The 15,624-nt window shown below is 54.4% G+C and overlaps 1 protein-coding gene across 9 annotated transcripts in view; it reads right to left on the reverse strand.

The window, feature by feature from the left end:
• RNF24 (ring finger protein 24) overlaps positions 1 to 15,618 on the reverse strand; it is a 30,362-nt gene extending 14,744 nt beyond the window's left edge. Inside the window, exons 1-3 of one of the 9 annotated variants that reach the window (XM_026072743.1) lie at positions 15,579 to 15,603; positions 14,411 to 14,695; positions 13,752 to 13,874 (exon numbers count right to left, since the gene is read on the reverse strand). Coding sequence is in view for 1 of the 9 variants with exons in the window: in XM_026072732.1 (XP_025928517.1) it covers positions 9,329 to 9,333 (5 nt within the window). In the remaining 8 variants the exon portion in view is untranslated. Of the gene's footprint in view, positions 1 to 2,722; positions 3,766 to 3,811; positions 3,961 to 7,151; positions 8,692 to 8,756; positions 9,305 to 9,328; positions 9,567 to 9,586; positions 10,184 to 10,226; positions 14,696 to 15,578 lie in introns of those variants that run through there. The other 8 variants (XM_026072738.1, XM_026072737.1, XM_026072734.1 and 5 more) reach the window with 8 other exon arrangements.
• Positions 15,619 to 15,624: the final 6 nt, after the last annotated feature.

A 15,624-nucleotide genomic window follows, 5' to 3' on the forward strand; every position in this document is an offset into this window, starting at 1 on the left:
CCATCACAGCTGGCCAAAAGCCCAAGATAAAAAATAAAAAAAACAGTCCCTAGAAGCTGAGCTCCTTTCCATCCACATCTTCCTATTTTCTTCTTCTAACGGTACCGTCCATTCAATATTTTCTTCAAATGGTCGTCTGCTGGTGGGGCCGTGACCTACCTGCTGGCCATACCGCAGCGGTTCGGTCCCCCGGGTGCAATCCTTCAGTCTCCTAAGGTGCCCCTCCAGGAGTCTTCACGGCCCCAGGTTCATCCAACCACAACAACACGCAATAACCTTCCCCGCATCAGGGCTACCCTGACAAGTTTGGTCCTCCCTCCCTCCTTCTGTAACAGCTGAGAAACGTTACAGCAAAAAACACAGAGGGAAGGGGGGGAAAAAAAGAAAGATTAGCTTGAAGGCAGCCTGCAGGAGAGCCAGGAAACCGTTAACTTTAAAAGACTTCAGAGAAATCTGACGATTTTCAAGGAGCCAAGCTTTGGGGGGGGGGGGGTTTGGAGGAGGAGGGGAGGAACTGCATTTTAATCTGCTTCAGATTGACGAGAACGCAGCCAAAAGAAATAAAAAAGGAGCCGTAACGAAGGATGAAAACCTTCCGAGACAGAGCAAACGCATTCCCGCTGCTCTCTTCCTGGCCGAGGCGTCTCGGCGGAGGTGGACGTCGTTGCTGGCTGCACCCACCACCCTGCCCGGCCACCAGCTCCGGCGGCTTCGCGTCGGCGGGGGAAACGGGCCAGTGAAAAGCGGATGAATAACCTGGAGATAGAGGGAGAGCGCAGCAGAGTTTTTCCGCTCTGGCAGAGGAAGGACGAGAGCAGGAGACCTGGGATGGAGCGGGAGGAGGTGACCTCCGAGGTGCTGCTTCCGGACGAAGGCGGCAGACGGGAAAGCAAAGGGCCAAGAGGAGAGTGAGACGTTTCCTTAGGGATACACCAGCTCGCCGTATCCAGTGCCACCGCTGCGCGGAGGGATCTGTCCCAATGAGGAAACCAAACCACTGGATCGCACGTCCCTCCCAGCTGGGACGGATTAGCGCCGCTGGGGATCGCAGCGCGCCCAGGCGCCAGGAACGGCGCGTTCGCGGCAAGCGCCGGCTCTCCTCTTCCGTTAGGCACTTAACGGAGCCGGGCGCGCCGGGGTCGGCTCTGCAGCAACGCAGCCAAACGAAGCCCTGGTATAACAGCAAGCACTTAATGCTCTTAATAAGCAGCCAACCTCTTACGTAGAGCTTCCATCAGGAGATCCCAAAGGGATTAACGAAGGAGGCAACGTCCCGCCGCTTTACCGCGCGGATCTGAACTGTGTGCGATTCCTCTGGTTTCAACCCACTGAAAGGAGCTGCTTTAATTTAATTTAATTTTTATTTTTTTAATGCAACGCCAGGGCACGAACGGGCCGTGCGAGCGCCGTGCGTCAGACCTAAATTTAGCAAACGGGTTCGGCGGAGGGGTGTTTCGTGCCTCGGCCGCTCTCGGCCAAAAGGCGTTTTTGAGGCAGGCCGGGTTAAAGGCTAACGGCACATCTGCTCGCGTTGCGACAGCTCCGTCTCGGCGTCCGACGGCAAAAACGTTTTCCAACCCCCCCTCGTTTGCGGGGAAAACAGGCGAATGCACCCTGCTGCCCTGCCCCAAGGCAATGCCTGCGGGCTGGAAGGGAAAAAACCCACGTTTTTGGAGGGATTTAACCTTTTGGATTTAACTTGCTCCCCAGGGAACCAAACCGAACCCTCCCGACCCGAAGCCGGACCCTCATTTCGGAGCGCTGGGATGGAGCCCAGGTGGCTTCAACACAGCGCCACGAGTCCCCGCAGCATCGCGCCGGCCAGGCTGCAAAAGCAAACCTGGGCGTCAAAAAAAGCGCCATATTTAAGGCCGTGCCCCCGGGTACGAACCTGCAGCCACGCGGGTTTCTAGCGGCATCGGGAATAACTCGGCCAAATCCCTCGACCTCAGCAAAAAGAACCTATCAGGGCTGAACTCCGCGGGCGAAACGCTTTACCCAAAGGACCGATCTCGGGCGGACGCAACGCGAGTCTCGAGTCAGCGTCCCGGCGAAAGAGAGCCGCGAGCGTCTCTCCAGGCGGCAGCGAAGGCGCTCGAAGCTGCACCGGGATCCAGCGGGATCCAAGGAGCGTTGGTTGCGGAGCAAAACCGAACAGAAGCTATTTGACCCGTTTCAACCGCAAGGGAATTTGCAGAGGGGGGTGGATCTTCGCTGCGTCTCTGCCCGGCCATGAAATCAAAGCGAAGCCGGAGCAAGAACCGGTTCGAACCTTTGCTCCCACGAGAGTTAACCGGACGCTTTTGCAGCCGGGATCAGAACCAAATTCCCTGGCTTCGCTCCCCGGCCGCGCAACACCGAGCACAAAAATTTAACCCTCGCGACCACCAGCAGCATGACACGAGCCTTGAGGCTGGCTGACGCAGAAATATAAGAGTCCAATATAAAAATGTGAGGTTTGATGAAGCAATAAGCAACTGGGGGGGGGGGGGGGGAAAGAAAAAAAAAAAAAAGAGGGAAAAAAAGGTCTTTAGAAAGAAATCAGCGTATCAGAAAGCCTGGCAGCGCAACCGGCCCCGCTGCAGTATCTGGCAAGCGCTTTTCATTCTTGTCAGTCGGCTGAACAGAAAAACAACCCCGTGACCTCAATGCTGGAGTGCACCTTTAAACGCGCAAACATTTGGGCTACCGTTGGCAGAGAAACGCGCAGAAAATAGGTCACCTGCAGTTCCCATCGCCGAGTTCGAAGCGCTGCCRTCGAAGGCTGTCAGCGAGGCAAAGCAGCGATTCGCTCGGGGCTCGTTGTGCAAGTTCCAGGAGAAAAAAAAAGGGGGAGGGGGAAAAAATAAAAAAAATCAATAGCACTTTTCAATCCAGCCTAAATTAGGGAGGAAACGAAGTTCAGAAGAGAGCGGCCCCTGATGTGCCCTGCTCGGTCCCCATGATATCAAAAAGCCAAAATGAGAAATGGAAACAACTCTCTGGGTCAGGGCGGCCGGTGTGGTTTTGATGGACGTGCCGGCACGGGGCCGAACCCAGGGAGTTAAATGCACAGATAACCCGGGAAAACTTGGGGGTCTCCCGAAACATCCGATTTTTTAAAGTCTCCYGGCTTGCTGTGGTCGAGCCGTGATGATCGCGCTAAAACCAACCAAAAGAGCTTGCTGCAAAGTGGAAAAGTAGCCGGCCTTCTCCCATCTTTCCTACTGGCAGCTGGATGGACTTAACGACCTCCCGAAATCCTTTTTTCTAAGCTCCTGTAATGCAAAAACCAGTGCGACACGCAGGCACCGATAACCGGTACCAAAGGGGATCCGGATGGCTGCAAAGCCCCCGCGCAGGGGAAAAGCGGCACGAGGCCGGGAAGGGAAGAATTCCTCTTTACGCCGCTGCCTTCTGCTCCGACCGCGAACTTCGGACCKCGAGGATGCCCTAGGCAGAGCCGTTCACTCGCTCGGCTTGCAACTGCGGTAATAAATAAAGAGAGCAGGTAGYGTGAAGCAGGAGACCGAAAAGCTGGTGGCCAGCTATCAAGGAATCCTGCTCACTTTGGGAAGAGGCAGCGCGAAAAGCACGCGCCGTTTCCACAGGGTTTGCGTTTGCAGATGCTGACGGTATTCAAAAAGCCATCGGGAAACAACCCGAACAACCCCAAAGCCAAACCCCAGCCCGATGTGAATATACCCCATGGCCCCTTGATATTTTTTTTCCTAATACCGCCATAAAAACGAGCGAAGCGGTGGCCTGCCCTTCCCTCCGCTTTTCCCCAAAGCACCTCGCGACGTCACGGCCCAACCTTTTAGAAGGTCACCTGCAATTCGGCTTTCTTAAACACCCCGCGAGCGCTTCAAGGCTGCCGGCGCTTCCCAGGGCGGCGAAGCCAGGAGCCCGGGCGAGACTCGGAGGCGTGCAATCGTTTGCCGTCGGATCTTCATGAATTCCTGGGCGCCGAACCGCCTACTACAAGGCAAAAAATACATTACCGGCGCTAGCAACTCGGCGGAGCAACCGGCCCGCAGGCCGCATCAAGTGTCTCTTTAAAGGTCAAGAGAGCACGTGGTGCCCGGGAGCAGTTACATAAGCTTTTACTACGAGTTGGAGATACTTTGGGCGAGTCCAGCGATCAAATCGCAGCCCCGAACCGGCCGGTTGGCCTTGGCGTAYCCGGCGAGAGGAGGAAGGGAAAACCAAGGCTCTTCCTCCCTGCCGTCCCGCTCCTTCAACCCGCTTTCCGCCCTTCCCCGTCTTTAGCCGCGTTATTGAGATATATATATATATATATAGACGAGCCGCGTTATTGAGATTCCGCGGGAGAAGCCGCTCCTGCCGCGCTGAATCGCCTTTGCACGCACGGAGCGAGGCTGCCGAAATGCCGCCGCGGCGGCTATTGGCACGTTTCAATGAAAGCGCCGCGGCCTCGTTAGCAGGGTGGAAATCACGAGCTCGTCTTTGTACGCGTTTGAAAGCTCGCCTCCGAAAGCGCGGCATTGGGCCGCGGCCAGAAATTCCTGGCTTGTAGCTCCTGYGATCCGACCGTCGGCGTCGCCTCGCTCACCCAGGTCACGCAAACTGCGGGCAGCCCGCGAAGGGATCAAACTGGGGGGGGGAAAAAAAGTTATTTTTGTAAATCTGTAGGGAAAGCAGGAGCGGGGCAATATTGCAAAAGGGTGCAAAGCCTTGGCGTTAATTCTTCGCGAGCCGGCGTTCCTCTGCGGGAGGTGCACCGCGCGCAGCCCAAATCCTTTGCGTTAACCTCCACAAAAGCGACCGTGCAAAGGCTGCTTGACCGGCTTCACACCGGGCTGTTTTCGGGAATTGCTCGCCGAGATCCCTCCGGATGCAATTCTGCAAAATCTCGTTCGAGCAACAAACTTTACGGTCGGCTCCTTCTTTACCCGAACGGGAGCTGCAAGTCATCCAGCCGCGCAAATCCAACGTACCTGCTGGGTGCCTAACACGGTTGGGTGCCAAGGGCCCCCCCAAAAACTAATATCGCACAAAAAAGCCATAGGGAACGAGAGGGAGGATTAAGATATTGTTTTAACCTCTTTGATTCGCAGATAATTCTATAGATTATTTCGGCTCTTGAAATTAAAAAGCCCCCATCTCTGTTAGCGACAGCAAATAGATTCCTTTCTAAAACTTACGGAGGGCGATGACGTTACGCTGCATAAAAAGAAAGAAAGAAAGAAAGAAAGAAAGAAAGAAAAAAAATGGCTCGGCTAATCCCTGCGATTTTATAAGCATCTTGGACACTAATCCGTTGATCTCATTGGAAAGGATTAGCATTACTCGCTCTCTCACCAGTAAATTTAAGAAGTTTCGAACCAGATGTAAACAAAAGCAGAGCGCAGTCCGCGGCCCGCGGAGCCTGCTGTCGCCGAGAAAGCCTCACCCGGCCCTTCATCGCGGCGGGGGGAAAAAAAAGGGAATTTTCCCCCAAATCCCAACGAGGGCTGCGAGCTCTGGCCGTCCGGGATGCAGCGGCACCGATGTCCAACGTAACGCCGGCCGTCTTCGCCCAAACGAAAGGCGACCTCGTGTCCGAGGCGAATTCCCGTCCCGGATGAAGCCGTGTGAGCATCCCGCCGGGGTGGCGGGGGGATTTTTTGGAGGATGGTGTGACCGGGTTTACGTGGGCTGTGCAGATTTTTGGGGGAGGTTTTGCTGCTGGTTTAAGCCGATGGCTTCCCCTCCCCTTTCCTTCTGCTGGCAAAACCACACAAAGCTGAGCCGGGAACGGATCGGGCTGAAAATTACCCTAACAAAAAGAGGGAATATGCAGCTGGGGGAAAAGACGGGAGCACAGATTCGGATCAGCTGTGAATCCACAGCATTAAGTTTCAGTAGCCTAAAACATTGCATTTTTATGGGAATGATGCTCCAGCTGAAAAACAACCAGACTTGCTCTGCATCGGGTGCGAAACCACACGTAGTTTCAATACTAAGAGAAGAGGGGCTGCGCTTCCGAGCAGCAAATTTGCTAATTCTCACAAAACCCTCAGTTTTCCACTGCTCCGCAGGCGACCTCCGAGGGCACAGCTCTGCAGCCAGGACCTGCACTGTTAAGGTGTAAAAATACAGCACCTACCTGTGCAAACAGCCCCGGACCTGCCGTTACGTTTGCAAAGACCGCAGACCACCTTAAAAATAAGTTCTTTGATTGAAGAGATGAAGCGGACGACGCGTAACCTGTTTTTGACACAAACCACAGCCGCTTCCTCGAGAAAAGCTGGCTTCTAAGTTATATGTTTACGGCTCTTAAGAGAAGCAGAGAACACGAAATATGAAGTAGGCTTCAATAACAGATAAAGAGGATTAAAGGGATCTTTTGTTGAGCAAAAGCAAACTTTTTTCAGTGCTTGCTTCTTTCTTCTAATTCCCTTAAAAAAAAGAAATCTAAACACTTTCATCCGCAATTTAAAACCGAATTTGATCACATCAGGAGTTCTCTTAAAAGCACTCTACAAATCGAAGCCCKTAATGGGAGGTAACACAAACCTGGTTCTCTCGTGCACAGAATAACATTCTTTTGGCTTTCTGAAAAAACGCTCGCCATCCCAGCAAAGCCTAATTCCCCAAATCCTGCAATGCTCACGCTCCTGGTTTTAGAGTCCAAGCTCAAACCGATTCCTCAGCTGCCGCAGAGCCTCCTCCGGATGGGAATAAAGCATCTGAGGCCGGGCTGGTCCCTAGGCCCGTTTCGCTCCCCAGCTGCAACGCGACACGGTGCTTTGCCGTGGCCGCACGGACCGATTTCTCCCCTCTCGGGAGCGGATGCAGGAGGACGATACAAAAACGAAGCCCCGAAGTGGGTCCGGAGCAAACAGCACTACGTGAAAGCTGCCGCCGAGGGAAAAGTCCCGGACCAAACGCCCCGGAGAGGGCTCGGCTAAAAAACTAGCAGCCGACCTACACAAGCACGCTGCCGGCGGATGGGTTCCGGAGGGCTCAGACCGGATTAATATTTATTCAGCGATGATAATAACCAACGCGGCAGAAACCAGCCTTGCTTTGGACGGCGGGCACCAGGGACCGACGCTATCGCGACGTGCCGAAGCCCCGTCTTCTCTTTTCCGACATAATTATACCATCAGCGGACGCGAAATGCATCCCGATGCAACGGGACTTATTAAAATTACGATCCCCACCGTCTCAGATATCCACGCCGGTACAAGCACACGCTCTTGATGGGCTCTGCGTCGATTCGGGAGCTCCGGATTCACATTGTCTGCTAGAGCCGGCTTCAACCGCTTGCTGCCGAGTGCTTCCCGCGCACGGAGCTGGGCGAGAAGAGGAAGGCGCCCAGCCTTTCCCGTGACTCCCGCAAACCTCTAGGACGCCGGGTACTTCGTTGAGTAACGAGGCAGCTTTCCCATCTCAAACGCGGAAGAGAGCGGAGCGGCTCCGGGGAACGAGGCACGTGCACGGACGTGGGCGCCGACGCTGCCGGAGCCAGCGGACACGATGCGACGCTGATTTTTTTTCCTTTTTTCCTTTTCTTTTTTCTTAAATCCAGCGTTATACATACACCCACGCGGCCGAGACGCTCACAAAGGGAAAATGCAAAACTGCGTTAATAGCCGATCGGAGAGGAAAGCGCCCGAGCGGCGAGCCAGGCCCAACACAGCGGTTTTGTCCCCGGTACAAAGCACAAGGGGAAAAAACGAGAGTCTTTAAAGCGACACTGGAACCATTTACGGGCTCGCTGAAAAGCTCTGCGTGCAGAGGAGGTTAATTTAATCCTTACGTTCCCTTAGCAGTTTAATTTCGCGCAGGCTGCAGGCAAGACGAGCGAGGCTGGGGATGAAGACAGACCCTCAAATCCCTTTGTTTTAATCTGAAGCAGTCTGGCCGCGCGGCCGAGTACAGGGAATTAGGGGCAATTGGGAGAGTGCATCTTCCCACCTAATTTTTATACGTAATTTGGCTCCCCAGGCCTCTTTCCTGCAGGGCTCTGTGCTGTTTAAAACAGATTTGAGAGCCCAAACCTGCCATCCGCAAGCCCACGTCCCGCGTATCCCAAGAYGGACTCAAAACCCCAGCTCTTGGCCACCCCACGAATTGCCTTCCCCCTCCAGCAGAGCTTCTCCGTGGGGCAGGACGGCCGGAGAGGCGGCGGTGCCAAGCCTCCGGAGGTCCCGTTAAGTTTCGTTTCAAATCCTCTTCCAAGCCAGGAAGCTGGGAAGGGCGCTGCTATTTCCAGGCAGCGATAGCGAAAGGGCCCCAAGCTCGAGGACTGCTAAAATAAGCCCGTTACTACTCTCCCGGCTCGGTACTTTCAGTTTCTCTCTCGCGAGCAGCCTTTCTGGGGACCTGGCGCGGTCTCCTCTACGGCGCTTTGCAAGCTAGAAGCTGCATGAGCAGCCCCGTTCCCGCAAGGCTAATCCTCTACGTTCATAAAAACCCAGAAAGAGTTACTCTTATTTACTTTTCGCATTYGCAGCCCTTGAGCCCGAGCAGAAAAAGCAAGTTCTCTGCTCAGACTTCCTCCCTCACTCGCAACCCTCGGCATGCGAGCGCCCCAATAACAAAACAAGCAAGCTCGCCGCGTGGATTCGATAAATCCAACTGCTGCAAAAAAACCAAACTCCTCGCACTCCAGCGGTGACCTCTACACCAGATTAACGAGGGTCTAAATGACAACGGTGAAACCCCAAAGCTGCCTGCCCTCCCCGTGGGCTTCCTCTCGTTCCCACCGAACGCCCGCGGAGAAAAGTTTGCAAGAGGCAGGCTGCCCGCGGTCCGGTCCTCACCCCCRCGCCTCAGCGCAACGCCTCTCCCACGCTTTCTTCTTGACTGCTTTTCGCTCCCCTCCCCCTTCGCAGGATCTCTCCCGGTTTTTCCAAAGGCTGATCCAGTTTTAGCCCAGATGGCTCCYGTCGTTTTTGCAATCCGAGACCTCACAGTCTTCGGCTACGTCAACACAGCTGCTTGCAGCTAATTTAGTCCGCGGGCTCTTGTGCCCGGCTCCCGCTTCCCATGCTCGCGCCCGGGATCCGTTGCACGGATCGGCTTTAACGCTTTTCGCTTTGCTCGGCGCCGAGGCCCCCTTGCTCCAAACCCAGCACGAGGTTCGGGGCGCAGCGAGGGGCTGAACCTTGCTCTTGCCCTGCGCCTCTCTAATCAGGTCTTCTCCTCCACCCATATCTCCCGTCCTACCGTCACTCAACCCTACCTTAGACAGGTCACACCTGCTCCACCCTCACCACAAATGCTATTTCTGACATCCTTGCACCTGCCCATTGCTTCACCCTGTACCTGCGTGGCCTCCACACCTTCCTCAGGCTTCCGGCTAGAGCTAAGCACATCGCTCCTTTCTCCTCACCTCATTTAAATCCTGATCTTTCTGCTCGTCTGGAGAAGCAATATTCCCACCCAGGTCTCCTTGTCTCCAGCTTCAGCTCACGCAGTCTTCCTCTCGCTGCCCCGTAACACGGCCGTGCAAAACACAGTCCCTGGGACCGTCTTCTTCCCCCAGCGCCTGTCGTACTTCGCGCCCTCTGAAATGTCCCCCTGGCTCGCCTGCTTCAATAAATCAACTTCGGGCGTCTCAAATTTCATTGCCCTGCGTCCACCTCATTACCTGATGTTGTCTCTTCCAACGCCTTCCTCATTACCACCTCGGTGGCGTGGAGCACACTTCTGAGTTGCTCGGGATGGCTGTTATTTCCTCCCGTTGATGTATCGCTGGCAGCACGCTTGGAGAAATCAATTAATTAATAAGAGCTTAAGAACAAGCGAGTCCGTGCAGTTGGCACTTGGTGTGTTTGCAGGCGTGAAATGTTCCATATGCGCAGAAAAACGACACGTTTGACCGTCCGTGTCATTCCCCCGTCAGCACATTGGGGAGGGAAACGCAATTTTGCGAGTGGCTGAACAGCGCAGCTCTGACCCCAGGTGAGATCTCGGGCGCATCCTACGTGCAAAGGGGACGAGGGGAACCGAGGGCCTTCCTGSCCCCCCCGGTCATTGCCCAGACAAGATGACGAGGCTTCATCTTTCTCAGGTTAAAAGTAAATTAGTTCTGCTGATCGCTATCAGATCGGCTGGTGCATTTGTCAGCTCAACAGCCGATACCACCAGATAAACAGCCAGCAACTTCCACGTACGCAGCAGTTTTATTTCCTTTCCTCGAATGACAAATGCATGCTTTTCCGAACAAGTCATCTCCAGCACCGAATTTCTCACGCTCAGGAGAACCGAAACAACCAAGGGGCACCAACCTGTGTCAGGCGACGGCGGAGCTCGTTGCAGATAAGCCCGCGTTGCGCCAGGCCTCCGAACGCCGCCGTACCTTTCCTAACGTCRTACCATTTCTAACGTGGTTTACAGGCTCTGTAAATGATAAGTCAGGGCTGCGACGTGCACGGGGACAGCCGCTCCCGATACAAAGTCTGAGTCAACCGTAGCCTTCTTGGAAACGTTGCTATAAAGGCATAGGGGGGAAAGAGTCTATACGAGATATAAGTTATCTTATGTCAACAAAACCCAGTTTTATTATGAATGATTGTAGGAAATAAAAATAAACAGAAAGCCCGCTCCGTTCAGAGATGCCGCAGAGTTCAGTTACACGCCAACCATAACAGAGACTGACACGCTTGAATACTAGCGGAAATTTCAACCCCCAGAAAAAAACCACCCGCCCAGCTTTTGCACCTACGGTTTTATACGCGCCTCAAAGCGGAGAAACAGGGCCCAAACCCCGTCCCCCATCTGCGGGTCACTTTAAACAGCGGCTCCCCATTCCCGCAGCAAATGAATAACCCCCACGTAAACGCAGCCTGCAAGAACGCTTTGGGATCGCTGCAGATTAAAGACGTTGCAAAGCGCTTGCTAGCGTCAGAAGCGTCCGCGCTTTTTGCCCCAGCCAAAGGGACCCCAAGCAGCTCTGTGGAGGGATTGCCGCGGATCGGGAGCAGGAAGAGACGAGTGCACCCAGCCACGTTTCGCTCCATCTTCTCATCATCATCCAGATGGCGTTTTATGACTATGAGCTAATCATTCGCAATATGTCTTCTCCGACTGATACGGCCAACAAGGAGGCGATGCCTCGGTTGTTAAGAAGGAAGGCTGAAGAAACACATGCAGAAACGTGGCTCACGAGCACAAAAGCCCCCCTGCAAAAATTGCGTATCGTTGTGTTGTCTAGTACATCGTTTAAGCATCTGGGAGAATCAGCTTGAAACGTCAATCCCGCTTGACTAAATCCTCCGAGTCTGCTTCAGCTAAGCGTCTCGAAGTCTAGAGACGCCCCAAAACGCAGCCCTGCCACCTTCTCGCAATGCGGCCTCTGATCTTGCTCGTGCCACCACCCCAGGGCGTGGGCAGGACCACGCTCCTGCCAAAAACAGGTGGCAGCGAGCAGCGGTTATCTTCTCACTTCCCATTTGGCACATAYGCGCTTGGTTATTGGGAAGTCAGGCAGATGCCACTTCATATCCGGAATATTTTCATCTACGCGTCTTTCATTGCTGGCCTGCCGCAGGTATCTCCAGCAGAGCAGACTGGAGCCCGGGCTGTGCACACGACAGCTTCCCAGCCTTCCCACATCTAAAACAGCCTTCGGACTGAACAACAACACTAGTAACCAAATACGCGGATCYAAAGCGATCAAAAATAGGTTTCGGTTGGAAATGAGGAGGAGGGTCCTAGCCAGCAGAGAAGCGTTGGCATAAACTTTTACTCAGCTGAACAGCGGACAAAATGAGAAAATCCCACCCGAGCCAGTTGTAAGACGGAGCCTACGGAGGTTACAGAGGGGATTTTTTGCTGTGACTGGGTGTAATAACACCCAAGGGTAGGAGGCCCAGGGAGCTCTTCACCATCCTCACCTCCAGCGAGAGAGGGCAGAAGAGCTCGCTCGCTCTGCGATACAGCAGCGCGATCACCACCACTTCCCATTAGGTCAAAGGATTTACAGGAGGACGCGGGTTTTCCTCCTCCTTCCAAAAGTAACTGGAAGAGTTTGGATTTTTGCTGTTTCAAGTTTGGAAGTTCGTGGTGTCTTTGAGAGTTCCCCAATGAGGCTAAGACAGACGTGACGCACGCCGAGCACCGTCAGGACCAGAACTGTCACCCGTGGGTGTCAACCCCGTGACTTGCTAACTGCATCAAACCATCTCTCCCCGCCGCTTCTGGCGCACACTGTAAGGATTTTTAAATTTTTTTTTAAATACATCAATTAGTACATTTGGGTCTCTTCCATACTACCCTCAAGCATTTCTTCTGTCGGGGGCTATGTTATTCCACCCTGAGTTATCTGAGGCAAGAGCTTATTATTTTTCCGGGCTCCGGGCCAAATTTGTATTTAATTTTTGCCACAGATGGCACAGCACTCTAGATACATCAACTGGAGTATCTCGCCTTTATGACTAAAGTAATAGAGCAAATAACTCGATTTACTCMGGGCTGTTTTGTTTAACATGTTTAAGGTGGTGCTGTTTACACCTCTCATAACAGAAGCGTTAATACGAATTCAGGCCGCGTGCTTACTATTAAACCGAACATCGGTGAGAAGTCAAACAAATAGCAATAGGAAAGTAAGAACCACTAAAGCTTGTATTTTGCTTTATTGCAAGTCGAACGTAAATACCCACGAGAAAGCCTCGTTTCAGTCATCGAGACGATTTTTTGAACTCGGTGGGACCAACTAAGCTGTGGTGCAATCCCCGCCTGCCCCGCCAGCAGGATTTTGAGGCATGGCATCTCTCGCACCAAGCGGCGAGCGCCTAGGTAAGGAACTATTTCATTTCCATGCAGTAATGTTCTTGACGTAACAACGCACGCGAGCGCTGCCGAAGTTGATACACCAGCTGCCCAGCTTAAGGAGCAAGTTTTACATTGGTAATGTGGTTTTAAACAGTGTGTAATAAAGCCCAAAACCAGGATATGAAAGTTTTTAGCAGAGCTCGGACTCTGAAGAGCGACTCTGCAGGACCGGTAAGGTGGGGCCGACTTCACACGAAGCGTACGGTGTTTGCATGAAAGGTATTTTGCCTGTCTCCTCGTCCTCTGGGCAAGGCTCGGAGAGCTGCAGTGGCAACTTTTCACCAAAAGTGAAGATTTTGCAGAAGCTATTCTACCCCCGGTTGTATGTGCCACCCCATTTTTCTCTCTTGATGCTGGACAATACCAGAGAGGGACCTTAGGGGAAGGTGCAAGAGAAGCCAGATGTCACATCGAGAGCAGAAGTTACCAATTCTGTCGACCAAGACCGAGCCGCGAGCGAACACTGCTCACTATCACCGCGCTTCCGCTCGCCCAGGAGCGGGTACCAATACTTCCCCCCCGTCTCTTTCCCACTAAAGCGAGCAGATCGGAGCCGCAAAGCAAACAGGCAGCAGAGCCGACCTCCAAAGCGCCAGCAGTGCAAGGTCACTTTTCAAACCGGAGCTGCCCTTAAAAAGTAAATCAAATCCATCAAGGCAATAATCTGAGCCAGGGCCTGGGTTTCATTCACCTTCACCCTTTTTCCCTCCCCCCCCCAAAGTCTCAGTCAACAAAGTAGGCTCTGGCCTGTTTCATTTAAAGCTCGTGAGCGGGTCACGCTAACTTTGGTTGAACTTCTCTGCCTATTAGCAAGCACATACTGAAGGGCTTTTCTGAACCTGAACTAAGAGTAAGGTACCCTCCCCACCCACGGATACGGACACCCCGTGTTTTACTAGTTCTCCCCCATCTCTGCCTCTTCTGTCGCAAAGCATTTCCTCACCTGAACACCAGAACACAAGAGGACAACCAACACCTACCACGCAAGAGATGCTCCAGTTACGCTTATGACTAATTCATCTGTTTTGTAGGAAGCTGCTATATCTCTTCGACACAGCCTGCAGCTGGGATACGTTTTCTGCACACTGTGTAATCCAGGATAACTAATAAAAATGAGATTCAAGCAGTCAGTTTATCCGCTTTAGTATACGCGTGGCGAAACGCCACRGAAAAAACAGCCAAGGACGGTGCACTCGCAAACAGCTCGAAACAAAGGAACGATTCGCTGGAACAATAACACAGCAACGTGGTCTGTCTTTCTTCTGCTTAAAATCTTCATCCGCAGACTGCAAATTAGATCCCTTCCTACTGGAAACGGGCCCGCGCAATGGCAAACCGAGACAAAGAAGGGCCAGGGAAACGCGATTTCAGCAGGACCCGAGGACCCAGGCGGTTCTCCCCTCGGTGGGAAAAAAAAATAAAATAAATCAGGACAATGAGAAACACGCGCCTGCATCTCCCTGCCCAGCCGCCCCGCGAGAGGAGCCGCCGAGCCGGGTCTGCGTGTTGCCGAACACGTTAGACACGGCAGGAAACTCGAGATCAAAGAAACGGAGCGTGCCAGAGCAATATGTAATCAAAACCGCCTGCCAAAGGTAGAAGGAAAAAAAAAAAAAGGGGGAAAAAAACCCCTACAAACCCCAATATACACACACGCCGGCGAACGCATGCACGAAGGATTTGGCGCTGCTTTGCGAGGCGCGCGTGGCTTGCAAGGACTCGGGAGCACGGGGCGCCCGCGCAGATGGACCCGCGTCGTCCCAGGTGCCCGCGGAGCCCCGATTCGGAGGCAGCGACTACGGCAAGACGCTGCGGCAGCTGGCCGGCCCCGCTGGCGAGCGCCTGCCCTTGCCAAGGGCTCTCGTAGGGACTACAAGACGCTCTCCTGCAGCTCTCGGCGCCTCTCCGCTCCGCACGCCCCGCGCTAAAACAAAGACAGGCTGAGGAAGTCAAAAAAAAAAAAACCCAAACCCAGGAGGTGCATTTTTATCCTTCGGTTTTCAGTCCTGTGGGATCCATGCACATCCCCTGCCAAAAACAGCAAACTCTTGGACGCCTGGACCGTCTCCGTACGTGCCTGCATGGCAATAACGGCCCGCGCCGCCCAAAAGCTTAAGTCTGAAGAGCAGCTTTTTAATTTCTGGGATTTTTTTTAAGCTTAAGAAACCCGCCGTGTTGTGTCTCAGCCCCAGAAGAGCGAGAGGACGTGGCCCAGGGGATGTACCTGCCCCATAGGGGACTGCACGGGGAAGGGGGCCTGGCCCCATAGCAGTGCCCACAGGGGATTCCTGCCCCATAGGGGGCTGCATGGGGACGGGGGGGCCCAGCCCCATAGCGGAGCCTGGAGGGGATCTGCCCCACAGGGGACTGCACGGGGAAGGGGGCCCRGCCCCATAGTGGAGCCTGGAGGGGGTCTCTGCCCCATAGGGGACAGCATGGGGAAGGGGGCCCGGCCCCATAGGGGAGCCTGGAAGGTGGGGGGGGGTTCCTGCCCTATAGGGGATTGCACGGGGATGGGGGCCCGGCCCCACAGTGGAGCCTGGAGGGGGTCTCTGCCCCATAGGGGAGTGCATGGGGACGGGGGGGCCCGGCCCCATAGCAGAGCCTGGAGGGGGGGGGCTCCTGCCCCATAGAGGACTGCACGGGAAGGGGGCCCGGCCCCATAGCAGAGCCTGGAGGGGGGGAGTCCCTGCCCCATAGGGAGCTGCACGGGGAAGGGGGCCCGGCCCCATAGCGGTGCCCGCAGGGGGTCCCCGCCCCACAGGGCCCCATCCCGGCCCCCCAGGAGGCCGCGGCCCCGCACTCACCCGCCGCTGTCCCCGCCGAGGCTCGCGCCACCCCGCACTGCCCGGC

This window comes from Apteryx rowi, unplaced genomic scaffold, assembly GCF_003343035.1.
Source record: "Apteryx rowi isolate R43461 unplaced genomic scaffold, aptRow1 scaffold_35, whole genome shotgun sequence".
Taxonomy (NCBI): domain Eukaryota; kingdom Metazoa; phylum Chordata; class Aves; order Apterygiformes; family Apterygidae; genus Apteryx; species Apteryx rowi.